This window comes from Camarhynchus parvulus, chromosome 14 (genome assembly GCF_901933205.1).
Source record: "Camarhynchus parvulus chromosome 14, STF_HiC, whole genome shotgun sequence".
Taxonomy (NCBI): domain Eukaryota; kingdom Metazoa; phylum Chordata; class Aves; order Passeriformes; family Thraupidae; genus Camarhynchus; species Camarhynchus parvulus.
This window is the reverse complement of record NC_044584.1, coordinates 12941967-12959390: the sequence shown is the minus strand read 5'-3', so window position 1 is coordinate 12959390 and position 17424 is coordinate 12941967. Positions and strand designations below refer to the sequence as shown.

General features: G+C 40.4%; 1 protein-coding gene across 1 annotated transcript in view; it reads right to left on the bottom strand.

The window, feature by feature from the left end:
• Positions 1-17424, bottom strand: part of SHISA9 (shisa family member 9) — a 174885-nt gene that overhangs the window by 10263 nt on the left and 147198 nt on the right. Inside the window, exon 3 of the mRNA XM_030958074.1 lies at positions 9607-9762. Coding sequence (XP_030813934.1) covers positions 9607-9762 — 156 coding nt within the window. The remainder of the gene's footprint in view (positions 1-9606; positions 9763-17424) is intronic.

The following is a 17424-nucleotide window of genomic DNA, read 5'->3' as shown; positions in this document are numbered from 1 at the left end:
GGATAAATCTGATTGTGTCAGAAGTTTTGCAACGCTTCCATACATCAACAATAACACAAAATTGTTTGTAACCTTTTTGGTTGGTGAGGACCTTCCACTTGTCTGAGGATGGCAAGGGCATTTGCAGGAGCAGTGAGCAGTGCTGGGCACCCCAAGCCCTGCCCTGCCCCAGGGCTCCCAGAGCCTGCCCAGGGCTCCCCCTGCTCCTGGGGGGCTGCGCACAGAGGGGACACGGCAGAACACAGTTCACCTTGTTCTGCAGAGGGTTTAGCGTCCAAAAATGCCTGCTTGATTTTCCTTCAGGTGTCAATTTACCTTCTCTAACGTTGACTGAAAAAGCTCTGCTATTCTTGACCACATTTATTTGTAACAACTGCTCTTAGCATGAACATAATTGAATTTTCTTTTCACACGTCGCTGTTGGCATTCTTCTGTGTGCTCAGTTTTGTTTTCAATTTTAATACTTTTGATTGATATTTTTGTTTCTTTTCGTATACTGCTGCTTATAACTCTTAGACATATGTCTGAATCAGCCACAGATGAGCTGCAAATACCAGATGTGATGGCATAGGAAGCTGCAGGAGAGCACAGAGAACCCAATTCGCAGTCTGAACATGTAATTGAGATGTGGTTTTAGTGCTGAAATACACTTGCATTTTTATGCCTTTCAACTGCCATCATACTAGATTTACACTATTATTTCTCAACATGAAGAAAGGCCTAGAGGCTTTTTGAATTGTACTGGTTAAATGAAAAAGAAAATCAGTCCAAGTGACGTAATAGCTATTTTTTGCCTAATTTATTTTTATTTTATCTTTTTCTTAACTGCTTTAATTTAAAAGGATTTTTAATAATTTTTCTGTATTGAAGTTGATTTTTTTTTCCAAAATAGTTCTGGCATAAGTAGCCTAAGTTGTTTCTATTAGAAAGTTATCTTTTTCTACTCCTTTTTCATGAGAAAAAAAAAAAGGAATGAAGTAATTTCATAGCTGTACTTATGCATATTGAGTTCTGGATTATTCTTCCTTTCTTCTTTTCCTGTCTCCCTCTTCTTAGACTCTGTGGCATTTGTATCATTAAACTCTTGAGCATGGTTGCCAGAGGTTTCCAAACCAGAGATATGTGTCAAACTGAAAGGAACTCATGTTCCCAAACTTGCCCTGTCAGAAGAAAATTAGTTTCTTCAGGTTTTCCTGCAGCTTGGGCCAAGTCCAAGGCAGAGCCCTCACATAAGGCAGCAGCATCAGTGACTGACAGCCAGCCCAGGACAAACTGGGAATGCAGCTCCCTGCCATGAATAGTTAATAGTGACACACCAGATTGCAGCCACAGAGGAGCACACAGCTCCTCTCTCCCCTTTTCCCCAGGAACTGCAATCATATCAATTGCTGGGCAAAATGAGCAGCAGCAGTGCTGAGCTGCAGCTCTGCCTCCTCCCTTGTGGCAGGGCCCTGGCTGCTCTCCACAGCAGCACCTTCCATAGCCTGGAAAGCTTTGCAAACCTTCCCACTGCAAAAACTACCTGTTGTGCTTCATCTTCTCCTTAGAATGGAAACAAATGGTATCTTTGTGGTGATTTTTTTAATGCTCTAGTATCATAACTACTACATATCAGATTTCTTTTTCAGCTTCTCTTTTCCCCTTATTCTTCTTCAAATAAGCTGTTAGAGAACGACTTTTGCAGAAATTAACTGTGCATTGCAAATCATCATGTTACTACTCTTCCTCCCTCCATGCCTCAAGCTCTTTGTTATTATAGTGTGAATGTGTAGGAATAAAGCAATGGTCTCTGTGACTTTTATGTGTGCAATTTCTTAAAAACACATTTACTGTCTTTAGAGCCCCCTTTGCAGAACCAAAACAGCAGACAGATAATTGCTGCTATTTATATGATACTGTTAATAAGGGATTCATTCCTATCAGTTGTCTTACTATCTTTTGTGTTCATGGATAATCCTGAAGAACATTGCACATTTGTACATATACCCATGTACAAAGCTGAAAAGTCTTAAAACATGATATCACGCATTGAACACAGGTATGAAACTCGTCCTGCAAAAATATTGCCATACATTATCTACAAAGCTAATAGTCCAGAGGGAAAAATGAGTGGAGTATGTTAAAAGCAAGTAGTGCAATGTGTAGGCTCCATGGTGGGACCTGTTAAAAGCCACACTTCAGATGCAATCTAGATTTGAGTTGGGATCCCACAGTGTTGCTGTTTATCTGCAGGTATTCACAGTTGTTTTTATATCTTTAGGATCAATCTCTATGCTTAAATAATTGATGACAAAAATTGCATTGTGGGATGAAAAGTATGTTTATATTGCAAAATAAAACAGTTACAGAGAGAGATGTTTAGGAAGGGCTGCAAGTGAAAATGCTCAGCATTGTTAGGCTTTGTCATCACATGAGCTGAGCCTTGTTTTTATTGGCTTACTTTTATTGCCTGAGCATAAAATTTTGCTCATGTCTTTCCATCACTTAATGTGTAAAACAAATTCATGCAAAATTCATCAGCATTTCATAGAAATAGGTTGGAATAACCCATGTTTGATTTAGATTTACTTCTTTTCTTCCTGAGTTTGCCACTGATCTCAATGGATGGAAATAAACGTCGTTACTGTAAGCTCATTTCCTCTGAAGGCTCTACCTTCAAGGCCAAAAGAAAAGCAAAAGACAGCAAACCCCCCATTCTCTAGCAGTTGGCTGGGTTTCTGGTACTCTTATTTTAGATTTCTCTGTTATGTCCCATAAAAATGAGATTTTTGTTTAATTTTGATTCATTATCACATAATAAGGATTTTTAAAATAAATTTGTTTCCAGAGAGCCAACCTAATTTTCAGTGAAAGGGTGTGAGTTCTCTATGGTGCATAACTGATGGAATGTGGAGTGGTGTTTATAAGTTGAACTTCTATGAGTAATTGGGGAAGATTTACTTTTCACTATTTTAGTGTGCTGATAACAACAAAAAAAGAGGCTGTTTCTCTGTGGTAAGGAGCATAGGTGCAAAGAATATCAACATCAAGAACAAGAATTAGGATGCACAGATTTAAATTTTCTCTTTTGGCATGAAAAAGAAGTTAAGATTTAATAAATTCTTATGAATATTCTTCAGCCATTACATAACCAGGGAGTGGACCAAGTTCAGAAAACCAAATTCAGTAGATGTGAGTCCAACACACAGGACTAAAAGTTTGAAGTTTAAACCTAAACTGAATTCACCTCAAGGTCAGATTTCCTTTCTTTCCCAAGTTCATTGTGTTGCTAAAGTCTGAGAAAGGAGCCAACATAGATGGCAGTGTCTAAGAGAATCCTCCTTTGGCGCTAAAACTGCTTCCTGTTAAAGGAGGACCATTTGCAGTTTCCTTCCACCTGCCATGATGTCGCTTCTGCCAAAACCAATGAATCCCCAAAATTCACAAATCTGTTTGCTAAAGGATGAAATGGGCAATGGCTGCTTGGAAGCCTGATTGCTTAGAGCACAATTCCCCATCCTCAGAAAGAATATCCTCCTGTGGATTTTACAGTAAAATGTTGTTTTTTAAAAAGCCAAAAAAGAATGTCAGCAAAGCAGATGATTTAGCTCGAGATACTGAGGCTCTGCACAAACGCCACATTTATAATTAAAATATGAGTACTTCACTGGAAGAAAAAATGAGTGTTCTGGATGATAAAACAGGAAAATATTTTGATCAAGACTCTCCAAGCCTTTTGTATTTACCTATGACAGTGTGCCTGTGGGTATCAAAGCCAACTGGGTAAATAACAGATAAAATAATTAAATTATTTAGTGGAAGCAAGAAAAGGTCTTGTAATTTCATCTGCATGCACTGGGCAGGCTGTGGAATTTGCTGGGTTTCATCAGAAGATGTGAGTGAAAGAAGTGATGCTCCACTTCCTCTGGCTGGGGACTGGGGAGGCTGAGGGAAGGTGCTGCCAGGGGGTTGGGAAAGCAAGGCTTGCTCCTGACTGCTGCCTGGCTTTTCTCTTGTGCCTGAAGTAGAAGTGAGGATTAAAATATGAAAGACTTCCCTAACAAATGAACCCTCAAAAGCTTCAAAATCTCCAGCCACACTGGGCTGAGTAAATAATAATAATAATAATAATGAAAAGATATGCAGCTTTTTGTCACACTTTCTTGAGCCAGATCTGTAGTTCCAGTGCTGAGTCGGGCAGATCTAGTCGAGCATTATTTATGACACAGCACATACCTCTGGATATATGAAATCATTATCTGAATCACCCTCTGGATATTACAAGTGATGCTTTAATCTCTGCTTCCCTGTTTTTCATAGTGTTAAATCCACTGAGATACTCCTGTGCCCCAGATGTTTTTTGATCCATCTTTGTGTAACTGTCTATGGAAGTGGTAACTGAAAATTATTTTTGTCTTTGAAGAGAAAGCACAATTCCTTTTTCAACCTTCCAAAGAAACATGAATATTTGCCTCTCAGTGTAACAGTGCGGTTGGTATAGGAAAGTAAATTAATACAAACATATTGAGTCCAATAAAATTTTAGTTCTGCTTTTTCTAAAAGTGGACTGTATCAAACCTGTGAATGCATGGGCAGGCATGTTGTGTGTTTCCATTTTTCCAATTGCAATGTTTCTTTCCAGGTCAGAGCACAATGAACTACAGGGAGGGTCTCACGGTGAGAAACAGATCTTGCACCAGCACAGAGTTGCAGCCATTTCTATGGAAATTGAAGATTTGAAGCTTGGGAGAAAGCAGCAACCATATTCCCATCAGACAAGAAGATGGCTCAAAGATTACAGCCCAGAGGAAACCTCCAGGTGATCTTCCCTTTGGATCCCTCTTTGTGTGCAGAGGACACAGGACCAGGTCAGTTTGTTCTTATGCTTCACTTTTCTGGGGAGTTGTTGCCTGGTGCCTTGGCACACTTGTGGCCACACTTGTTCTGCAGGGATCTAACCAGGAGATATTTATTTGAGCATCATATTTGCAGAGTCTCACTTTGCAGTTTTGCAACTGCAAGCAGAGCTGGATCACAGTCTAATGTTTCCTCTGGGATCAAAGAACTGTGCAGCTTCAAGAAATGCTGGGAGCTGTAGACTCAGAGATGTGATGGTGGGTCTGCTGCCAATTATATCCTCCTAGCTTCACTATATCAAATCAATTAGATCTGATTTAATCCCACAGGAGACTAACAACTCCCAGCATCAGGGAAGGCTTTCTCAGTCTGTGTTTTGGGAAGGAATTTTGTTCACTGTATTTTTTTTTTGACAATGTCCAATCGGTTCCTCAAATGTTTGTGTGTGTGAGAGTGAAGGGAAGAAGAAAATTCATGAAAGAAATAGAAAATCAAATACAGAAACATTGGTATTCTCAATTTTTGCTTGCATGTTTGTGCACCTCTCTAGCAGCTGAATGATCATTTTCCCAGTCCTCTGGTGGTTTAGAAGTTGGGTTTGGAGTATTTTTTCCTTTCTGCAAGAAGGTCTAAAGATATTTAATAACTTTGCACTCCCTGAAATTCAGGAAAGAAAATTAACTGTTACTGAGCTAGACTTGCAGAACAGTGTGACTGGATAAATAACTAATAACTCAGGATAAGGAGGCTTATTTGAGCTCTAGGAAACTCTTATGCAGCAGGATGGACTTACAACTCTTGCAGCTTAGCTGAGTGCATTTTGAAGTTGGATTGTTCATGCTTTCCAAATGAATGTCCAAATGATGTGCATAAAAATTTGTGATGAGCTACCTTTGTATGTCCTGGGACTTGAATTTCATGAAGGTGTTCAGCTACAAGATCTCCATCCACTTGTAGCTTCAGGCATGTCAGTATTGCTTAAGTGAGCAATAACCATTTAAGCATGGAGTAAAAACATGGTTGATGAACCAGAAATAAGAATAATTTATGCAGAAAAACCTCTTTCTGCACTTTTCACATAAATAATCAAATACTGCAAAAGCACTGAAGAAAACAAGGATCATGTTTTCTCAGGTGACCAAAAAATTGAAATTTCTAAACGTTGGGTGTTTATGGCCACAAAAAAATTCAATGACCACTTTTGCTGGGTCTTGGAACTTGTTAACCCTATTCCCTCAGACAGTCTCTCACATTCTGAGGTGGGAAATATTTGGCACTGCTGAAAGAGATTCTGTGGCTTGAAAATGGAAAGGTAATAGATGAAGAGAGTGCACCTAACAGTAAGTCAGAGCAGTCAGCCAGGTAGGCTAGAGATGCTAGGAGGTAAAATTCTTATCTATTTGTTCAGGAAATGGGTGTTCTCTGTCTCATTTCCAAGTGGTCCTCTGCCTCTGCTGGTTATTCCCTGGTGCTGTGTGTGCCAGGGTAGAAGGAAAATAAAATTCTAGTGCAGTGAGGAAAACAGTAAGCACATCTCAACTCAGCAGTACATTACTGTACTCCAGGCACTCATCTGAGAATACAAAATAGGCACAGGATGTCCTCACATCATTCAGATATGTAAATGCCAGCAGGCAGTAAGGGGAAAGGTGAATTTGGTCAACAACCACGGTCAGTACTTAAGGAATTCTGGAGACTGCAGCAAATAAAGGAATTCCTAACAAGAAATGAGGAAGACATCCTCTTCCAGTGAGTGTAAAAGTGTTTGGTTGTGCACTTTGAGCTTATTCAAGTAAAAATATTTAGTTTTTTTAAGCTAAAGGCATCCACAGCAGCCTTATCAACTCTCTCCTCCCCTGTGGTGCTGAATCAGACACTGCAATGCACACATTGCATAAGCAGTCCAATGTCCAGCCACACTCTGCTAAGCTCTGTCACCTGGAATTTGAGGTGTAGCTTTAAAATTGTTCCTGGGGATCAGCTTGTTCTCACTACCAAGGTATGGGTCATTCTTACTCAGTAGCACAATGCAAATTGATAGCAAGGGGTCTCTTGTCTCTTGTTTTCACAAACACTTGGATCTTTACTGAAGTTAATGGAGAACCTGAACATGATCAAAATAGAGATTAATGTGACTTGTTACTTTTCCATAAACTGAATTTTCACAGCAGACAATCACTGAGGAATGAGTAGCTCAATTCTAAAATAAGCCAAATTTTTAGGACATCTGTAGTTCAGAAGAAAGCAGCTGTGTAGAAATTAATTTAATACTGCCTCTGGTAAAGCTTCACTTTTTCAGTTATCTAAACTTCTTCCCACTTATGGCCACATTCTGATGAGGGATATTAATGTGCTATAGCTACAGTTGCTACAAAACATTAGAAATGCGTCCTCCTCCAATCCCATATTAAAGAAAAGGGTTAAGCATAGTGGACTACACCCAAACAATGGGATCATGCAGAGTAAGGGGCACTTAAATAAATGTGGTTGGCCTCAAATGCATGGAGAAATATAGAACATATCCCTTATTAAGTTTCTCTTGAGGCAAATGAATGCACCCTCAAGCCACTATCAATGAATGCAAAAGGGAATGGATTACACACACTCATTAACCTGCTCTGGGGATCCATAAATACAGGTCTGAATGTTGGCAGGCAAAAAATGCCTTGCCCTGTGACTTGAGGTCAGAGTGAACTCAGTCTATGTCTGGTTGCTCAAAAGATGTTGTCAGGTTAGATTTGCACTGGTGGGCTTGATGTTGGCCAGCTCCTTTTTCCTGTCAGAGCTCTCTGAAAGCCAACACGAACCCTGCAGTCTGGAGAGCTGGATGTCAGCGTGGGCACAGACCTAGGCCTGGCTGGCGTCAGGGAAAAACCTCTGTGTGACCTTGAGATGTACTCAGGAGGTACTCTTGGGTGGAATCAGGGCCTTGAGAGTCTGAAAATGGTTGAAAACCATATTTAGTTCTTGTTCCATAAGTCCAGACAGAAGGTGTGAAAGTGTAACAGTTTCAAAACCTTTCTTGTTTTCTGCTGAGAAGTTTGGATCACAATGCAGCACTTTTGTACTTGTGAAAATTCACCTGCATCTAAAACTTGGCAAAAAAGATAGAAGGGAGGGGAAGAATATGGGAGAAGCATGGAAAGATGGTGCAATCCCCCTGGAAGAAAATGTCCCTGAAATTATGTTTAATTTAGTTTAAGATTCTAAGAGGCATTATACAACTTCTGGAGCTGAAGTGCACAATCTTTCAAGGTTGATTTAACTGTATGGTTATAATCTAGCTGCTTTAAAAACTTGTACTCAGACACACAAGAAATATATAAGTTCTGATTTCATAATTTTTTAAAAGGTACATTCAGTGGCTCTTGGGCAGATGAGAGAAGTTTCTTAGAGTGTTTCATCTCTCATTTTGTTATGCTTAAATACCTTTCAGCTTTGATGACTGGCTTGACCTAAATTGACATCTGAAAAAGAAGCTCAATATCAGTGCATAAATCTGTGATAATCACCACATCATTACACAGTAGCACCTTTTGAAGAAGGAATTGTGAAGCTGCTTGGTATTCAAAACCTAGCAGAAAGCTATTAACCCTTGTTTTTATAAACAGATTTAAAACACCACTTGTAAGATATAAAACCAACAAGCTAAAGTAAAACTGAGCTATTTGAGATGGGATTTTGATGTACATTTTGTTAGAGGTCTGGTATCCTGAAGTGCAGATAAAGGATTGTAAGTTTGTGATGAAAATATTTTCTGGCATGGTGAAGACTTGTTTCTTAGATCAGAAAGCTCTGAGCAGTTCTGCTCTTTTTCTAGATATGTATCTCTGTCAGGAAATAGGGAGAGTAGCATTGCTCTGAATTTATGGGGAAATGATGTTAACATCTATATGTGAAAGCTAAGTAAGGGTTAGTGGGAAAAGACACCCCAGTTCCTAATGTATTATTGTCTAGAAGGGTGTTTCTGTCATTACAGGGTGTGCAGAAAGTATTTACAGGCCCTGGAAACTATTATAAACTTATACATTCAAGATGAAATTATTTTGAATTTTTTACTCATTATGGTCTTTTTTCCCTCCCCACAACTGTTTCTTTGTTCTCTCATTTATTTAAAATAATATGTATCAGGCACAGAAATAAGCCACCACTGGGATCCTTATTAGGAGTTTTATCATGCACTAATTGTTTGAAATTACAAGATCTCAGAACATTCCTCTAGTGATCTACTAATGTACATCTTGCAGGGAATGTGGAAAATCTTGCTTCAGAACTGTGTGAGTTCCTTCTCTTTTTGGGCAGGTGTCTAAGTTTTTCTCTCTCATTTGTGTAGAAAGCTGTGAGAAATACACATCACAATGCGTATGTAGGCATATTATAGGATAGCTCAGGCTGGAAGGACCCACAGGGACCATCAAGTCCAACTCCCTACTCATCACAGGTTTGGGACATAAAGAACTTGGGCTGAACCCTTTGTGTACATCACAGGTAAAACCTGCTGGGAAATATCTTGCAGGGGCATGGGGTGGTTTTGTGTGCATGGTTGAGCTCACATCATACCATCACCATTGTTTTCTTATCCCTTAATTGCAGTCCTCATCTTAATTTTCATTGCATTTCCAAGTAATGTGATATTCCACATAAAATTTGACCATGATCTAGTCCAGATGAGCCAGACCTTGTTTTCAGCTTGGAGGCAGAGTGTCAGCTGCCAGCAGCAAGTGCCACAAGCTGAGCTAGAGGAGAATCGTGCGCCGGTCGCTCACTTACCGACTGCCTTTAGAGACGCGTACTTGTTCAGCTCTTTGCCTGGGGGCTGCTGCTCGTATGGGTTTGTGATCTGTCCCAGGCTGGGATATGAATGTTGATGTGCCATCTGAGGAAGGAGGGGAGATGTTGGCATGACATTATTCATCTGTGGTGGATCTGTATTAAAGAAAATCAACAAGCATTAAGTAAAGAGTAAATTAGACTTAAGGTTTTCAACGTCATTATTGAGTACAGATTAGACAGAACATGCCCTGAGATTTAATGCAACAAAACAGCGTTTATTACAAAATGGGAGTCTGAGTACAGCAGACCTGTACTTTGAACAGTTAATGGTATGATTAAAAGCTGACAAATAATTATGGCAACACACAATAATTTTTGTATAAGAAGGTCTTTGAACTAAAAAATAGGTTTTCAAAACAATTAAACACCGACAATACTGAATTTGCTGCAGCATTAAGATACAAAGCAAAACATGGAGTTTGTTCCAAGTTAGACTGAATACAGGGCAGTAGAGTGGCTCTCTGCAGCAAAAGAGCCAGACTCATTTAAATTGGCTCAGGCTGCTGCACATTCACAGTTACACTGCTTTTAAAACCAGGAGCGGCTTTGTTGTTTGCACAGTGTTATGTTGTGTTCTGTAGACAAGCATCACAGTGTAAAATGTGCTTTTTTGCCTCATGACTATCATTAGGTGACTTCTTCAAAGCACACGCTTTGTCCTTATGTTTTCTCCTCTCCCCTGATGTTGGGTATTGTAATATCATACCAAGATCATGTTTTCTGTAGCAGACATACATAAAAACAGGAGCTAATCACTGCTTATGTAGAGTTTTATGCCACCAATAACCCTATACCCCTTCTGAAATTGATTTGTTCCTATTTAGTAGAGAATACAGTCTGTATGCTTTTCTTTGTAAGATAAAATTTATTTGTTGTTTCTAGTGTTCAGTTCCAGCCTCTGAAACATTTGATCATAATTGTATGCTGCACTCAATTTGCAAACCTAAATTTCAACAGATTTCAGAGTGGTCAGTGTATCTTTTTTGCTGAGTCTTTCTCTAGGCTATATATTTTGAAATACTTTGAGCTGATTGGCAATTCTAGAACCTTCTCATGGCTTCTGCAATCACAGACAAGCACATTTTTCTCCTACAGTGAGACCATGGTGCTGTCCTGGTGACAATACAGTAACTCCCACAGCATGGAGCGCAGCATAGAGATCATGTAGACAGAAAACTGGTCAGTTATGGGAAAGGCAGTTTATTGTGATGGATGGATTGGAGCATCCTCCAAGTGCCCACAGGATCTGGCAGGAGCCAAATATCCCTGCAGTTTGCCAGGATTTTAAGGAAATTGAGCCACCTGGCTTTCCACAGCTCATTAATAAGCAGGAGCTCTGAAGTCAGTTAATAGGTTTACTGCTGAGAGAGAAAAGAAACCAAAGGTGTTTTTTAGCTTCTTCCCTGTCTGTGGTGTCTGGTGCAGCCTCTGCTGTTCTTGCTGGGGCTGCCCCTGCAGAGTTCTGTCCATCCCACACACCTGTGCCTAAGGTGGGAGGGGACCCTGAGGTAACAGGACAAAAACTGTACCAGTGCTATCATTCTTCTTGCTGTTACTGATTCTTAATAAGGAAGAACCAAAAATGAGCAACTTTTCTGTTTCAGAATTCCCCAAAAACTATTGGAACATCTTTTGAATATTTTTTGATAGTTTACCTTGAAAGGGTAAGTTGGTTAAGTCAGCAATTTCACAGAAACAGTTGTTGTTTTAAGGAATTGTAATTTTGTAGTAAGTAAAAATTCTCAGTATGTTTCTGTTCAGTTCTAGTACTGGCATGTATGAGGCAACTGAGTGACTCTTAGAGCAGGAGTTTTTGCAATCCTATACCATTCCCATTCCATCTCTGGAGTACAGCTGAGGGGAGCCTCTCAATAGAATGGTTTGAACCAATTAATGGTGACTCTTTCCAAACCATCTGCCCACTCTTTCCAAACCATCCACACCTTCTAAATATCTCTCTCCTCTGGCTGCATCTGTGAGTGCACTTTGAGTAGGAATGCCAGCACAGCTGTATTTCAGTAAAGGGTAGCACTGAAGGTACCAGCATGGGTGGGACCTTCACTGTAAGGAAAGTGTCAACTTTTAACCCTACAGTCATTGATTTGTCTTCTGAGTAGACCTAAATCAGTACTTCATGGACACTACTGTTATGAAGTTCCCTTGTGGCAATTATTCAATATGTCAAAACATCATGATTTCACTGCATTAGAAATATTATGAGCACCACACTTGCTGCTGAAATGACTTCTAGCCATGGAAACTTGTAAAAACAATGTAAATAAGGCATAGCTAACTAGGACAGGTTTCTGTATGTGTTTCTTACTTAGACATATCAGTTTTATTCAGTCATGTCTCTAAACACAGTGGAGAGAGCTACCCCAGGAATGTACTGGCGAAGATGACCAAGTTGAACTTGTGCTTTGTCCGGGTGTTCAGTGACAGACTGTTGCTTCTTGGTTGCTGGGTTACTGATGGTGCTGTCATTTTCTCCCCTGAGTGTTTACAAAGATGTAAAGAAATATGTTTTCAATTTCTAGATCTTCTTTGACTTCTCTCCTGTCTTTTAAAAGCCCAGAACTCTTCTAAATAATGAATTTCAAGCGAATTAAAGACAGTCATTCTCACACTGCCACACTGACTAACACAGTGCCCCTCACACACAGCCAGATGCTTACACAAGACTAAGTCATCACATACAAGACACAGCTCCAGTTACTCATTCAATTGGCCATTTGCACAAAGTGAATTAAGCAAAAGGCCACCTCTGGCAAAGTGCATTTAGCCATATTGAAGAACGATTCCTATTTATAAAGAGGCTCCCATTAGAATGAACTCCTAGGGCCTACAAGAGAAATCTCAGCTTGGTATATACATCTGTCTAAATCTGAATCAAACTAAATTTTAGTCTAACTGGCCATTGCTGCTCAATGTTGCATGTGTTCACAAGCTCACTAAAGTGTGATCTGATTCCTTACCTTTGGGTTTCTAGAAATAAGTGAGCAAATGGGACACTTGTGTCATTTTCTCCCCATGTAGTTAATATGACAATGTGGGTAAGTAAATTCACCTGTATTTGGATGCTTCTTAGGAAACGCTCATAACTGAAGCAGCAGTGGTGCAATGTAAATTCTGCAGCAGTTTGGGCAGTGCCAGTCTAATCACTGCAGGAGCCCAGTAAGCTGTGAGCAACTGGGAGGTTTTGAGCAGCACTGCCCTACCTTGGGGCAATCCATATTTGTAACTAAAAAAGGGATTGGCCTTGGTAGTATCATGCTTAACACTCCTTCAGTCTCAGCAATACAGAACTGGGATTCTCTCAGGAAGTAAGACATTTGATTCACAATAAGACATTAATTCACAAGATGTTCATGCAAAATCTGAGATTTGTTTTTTTTCCAATGTGAAGATGGAAAAAATAGTAATTGTTACATTTCAGGGAGGAAATAATAATAATTTGGATTCTTCAAGGTACTTTGTGATACAAGGGACTGGTTTCAGTTGGAAGAAAGTTTAACCAGAAAAATCCCTCCCAGCTTTACCAGTGACCCCTTGTGCCAAGTGGAATTCTTTATACTTGTAAAGCAAATATTCTGTGATTGGTATTTGCAAATAGCTGCTTCACTGAATGGGGTCAACTTTAACCCGAAAGCTGTGGCTGTGCTCACAGATTATTTTTGGCAATGTGACACTGGTATTGTCCACCACAGTATTCCATACAACCAGCTGCATTGTGCCCCTGCCAAGTTATGTATTTATTTTTAAAAAGCAGAGAGTATGAACATCACAAAGACTCAAAAAACTGTTTGTGCCACAGCTTCTAGCATGAATAATCAGACCTGATTAGCAATGGTGATGTTGTTAAAAACCTGCAATACTCCCAACCTATCTTATTTTCTGCTGAAGCGAGGAAATGCAATGCCAGCCTGCTCCCTAACCTTCTGAAACGTTGAGGGGTCATTGTGGATGAAGTGTTTCTGGTTTGCTCTCTGTCTTCCTGCTACCAGCCCAAAATGAAGAGTTTGGAATATGCTGGAGCTCACCACACACAAGTTAGGTGTCTGATGGACAGAAAATGAGACAGGGAGAAAAAGAAAAATTTAAAAGTTTTTTTTTATGCTGGAGTGTTTTTGACTGTAATTCCCTTAAGACCTCTAGGTTTAGAAAAGCTGCTGGGGGAACACATGGATAAGAAAATAACTGGAAGGAAGCTGCACCAAAACCAGTTTATAGCTAGAAAAACTGAGGTTTATATTCCAGCCACCAACAGTGAGCCTTTGGAAATGTCTGAGGCATTGGTTTCTGGTCACATTCCCAGTAGCTGACAAATATTGATCATTACCATATCTCTTTACTACCTTGACCTATAGCTCAGCAACTAGTTAACTGTTTACTGCATTTTTCAAGTGAAAATGCTTTTTGGCACCCCTTGCTGATTGTGAACTTTGGAGTTAGTTTAGTGTGAATCTTGTGGCAATAATGTTATTGGTCACTGTAATTATTCTGCACTCTGTCCTGTTAAGATGGTGTTACATCTGATTTATGCACTTCATTCAGGAACCAAGCAATGGGCATGTCAGCAAGTATTAAATACAAATAAGAACTCAAGGTAAAAGTAATCATAGTTCCATGTATGAATGGGACAAAAGCCTCAAAGATGAGTGGTTTGATTTCTGCATTTTCTATAGCATACACTGTGCCTTCACCTGGTTTGATTAATCTTGTCAAGAAGCTGCCAGAGACTTGGGGTTAGAGGAAGGGCTGTGAGGAGGCTGCAGCAATAATGAGCTTGTTCACTGCTTCAGAGCCAGGAGCCTGCCATGGGCATCCCTTGAGCTCAGCCACTTCCCTGCTCCTCTTCAGCCACAGGAGAGTGGAACCTGCTCTGCAGAGTGGCCTGGGAGTCATTCCTTTCTGTACAATGGAGTCAATGATTCAGTGCTTGAGGACAGGGAAAATGAACAAACTCCATAGGCACAGAATGGAATCTATTAGGAAATGATTGGTTACAGGCATCAGGAAAAGCACAAATGAGAAAGGCAATGCAGTAACAAAACAGGAGAGGGTGGGGGGAGGCCAGGAAAGCAGAATGAGATTTTGCTATAAAAGCCACCTGCAGACACACATACAAAAGAAATGAGAACAAGACAGACAAAAGAAGTCTGGGAAGTCAAAGGGGAGAAAAGAGAAAAATCAGAGCAAAATATAATAATAGCTGAGCATTTTCAGATACTCAGGAGAAAAAGATATGCCCTGAACTAACTCAAATTGAAAATAACAGCTATGAAAACAGGAGAGAGCTGAGTGATTAGAGAATATCAGTATAAAATTGCTCCCCTCCCATCCATAACTACAATGACATGAGAAGCATATTTGCCTCTTTGTTCTTGGGTCTAATATACTTAATCATTAGACCAGCTCATCCAGCACTGCAAATCCATACTTGTGTTCCTACAAGCTTCACCAAGAGAAGCTGCAGGTTCTGGTTCTGAAAAATCCCACATATGATGAAGACTGTAGGATTTCAACAATGTGACTATGGCTGTAACGTAATTCCTTTCTGTTTCTTCCTTTATTATAAGACTGTTGTCCATTCAGGACTCACTGTTGTACTGACACTCCAACCTTTGCCCTATTTGCTCTTTCCTCTCTGTAGGTTGTCCCTCTGCAATTGAACTGACCCTCACAGAGGTTTTGTGTTTGTGCATTTTCTTACACCTTTAGTACGTTGTGTCTTTGTAGGTTTTGTGATGCCATTGTCATTGTCCTTATTTACATTCTTTACCCCTTCCTTCAGATTTGCATTAAATGCTGTATTTTAAGGATATCTTTATTCACACCCAGCTCATACAGGGGTTTGTTCTGCAGAGGGTGGTGCAGCAAAACCAGGCTGCCATGTCTGTGAGACAGTGCCCTGTTTGTGCACATACTGACACCCTGAGGTGTGTGGCAGCCGCTCTGCCCACACTAAATGTGTGACAGGGGCTGACATGCAAAACATTCTCTGAGAGGTGGGTGCTTATCCCATACTCTAGGGGTTATTCCCAGAGTGAAGAACAGGTTATGCCCCAAAACTTATAAAGCTGAATAATTTTGTTTTTATTTGCTGTTACAAATATCCATGACCTTATTCACCACATAGTTGAAAAATGATATTTCTGGTCTTCACATATTAATGGCATTCTGCTGCAACATTTTCCACAGTCTAGCACAAGTCCTAAACTGAAAGGTATTCCTCTCATCTAATCTTAATTTCTCTGCCTTGCAATTTAAGTGATTTTGTATTTTTGCAAGAACAGATGCTTGCAATCCAACTTCCTTATAATTCATTATTTTAAATGCTTTTTTACCACTTTTCAAATATTTGTCTCTTCTGTGAAATAATAATTTCACTACTTTCAATCTTTCCAATCTTTGATCATTACTGCTGCCTTTTTTCAACACTAGTGGCCTTGCAATGAGGTTCTACCCTCAGTAATCCACAGAGCCGTGTTGTCCTGTATATAATGCTGTTGTGTAAGTCATCCCTATGTATCTTTGTCCCTTAAGACCTGCAGACTTTTTTTCTTTTCTCATCAGTGATGCACAAGTCATGTGAGTAGTTGTCTTGTCCATAAATGTGATAGCTCTGAGACAATACATATTTTTCATGGCAATTTATGCTAGTCAGTGATCTGTTCTGTCTCTGCACCATATCACGAAAACGTTCTTGTAACACAGACAACCTACCCATCTAATCACAATCACAGAAAAGATCTGAGATGATTGGGATGGCATTTCATTCAGCAAAAAATGATGTTTCTGTTAATGGAAGTGACAGTCTACAGTATAAATGCATGTCACCAAACATACTGACTGATGCATCTCTCTGTCCTAGCAAGTCACTGCAGGACTCAGTCCCATCGTGCTGGGATTCTCTGTGGTGCCACTGAGCGCAGGAGTCTCCCAGCACACTGAGCTCTGAGCTTTATATTCACTGCCTGCTCAATGAACCCCTCACTCTGCTGCTGTGTGCCATGGCAGAGGTTGTGTGGTCCCTGACACAAAGGTAACCTCAGTGGTCTCTGAGGACAGGCTGTCCTGCCCCCCAGGAGATGCAGTTCCACTGTCAGAGCAGAGGCACTGGCCTCCCTCTGGCCCGTGGTGCTGGGGCTGTGCAGCACAGAGCACAGGCAGGTGAGGGACACCCAGCCCTGCTGGGAGTGCCTGTGCACCAGCAGGAGCACAGTGCTGGCTGACCCCAAAGGAGGGACAGCATGGCAGCTCTGGGCACCTTGATCTCATCTGAGACACCCACCAACAAGGTTACTGTGGGTGCAGTCTTCATGAGGGAGAATTGCCGCAGGGAGATTCATGAGCTGATGTTCAGGGACAATGCCTTACACCTGGACATGGGAAAGAAAGTTGAGGAGCCAGGTCATAAAATCCATGATGCTCTGCCTTTGGTGCTTATCTTAGAGGAGCTGATTTTCCTCTGGCAGGAGATGAACTGCAGAGATCTATCAGTGAGCTGTGTAGTGACAATGCTGCTTTTCCTCAAACAATGCCCTATGTCTGTTTCTAAATGGCAAAATTCCCAAGCTTCCTTCCACTGCTGTGGAATTCTCTGCTGCTGTCAGATGAAGGCACTCACACCACACTCAAAACCAGATGGACTCTTCATGTGAACTACTTTTATCTGAAGTGAAGATGAGGACAGCACTAATTTTACAATATAAATCCTCCCACCTCCACTCCTTTAATTTTCTATCTACATCC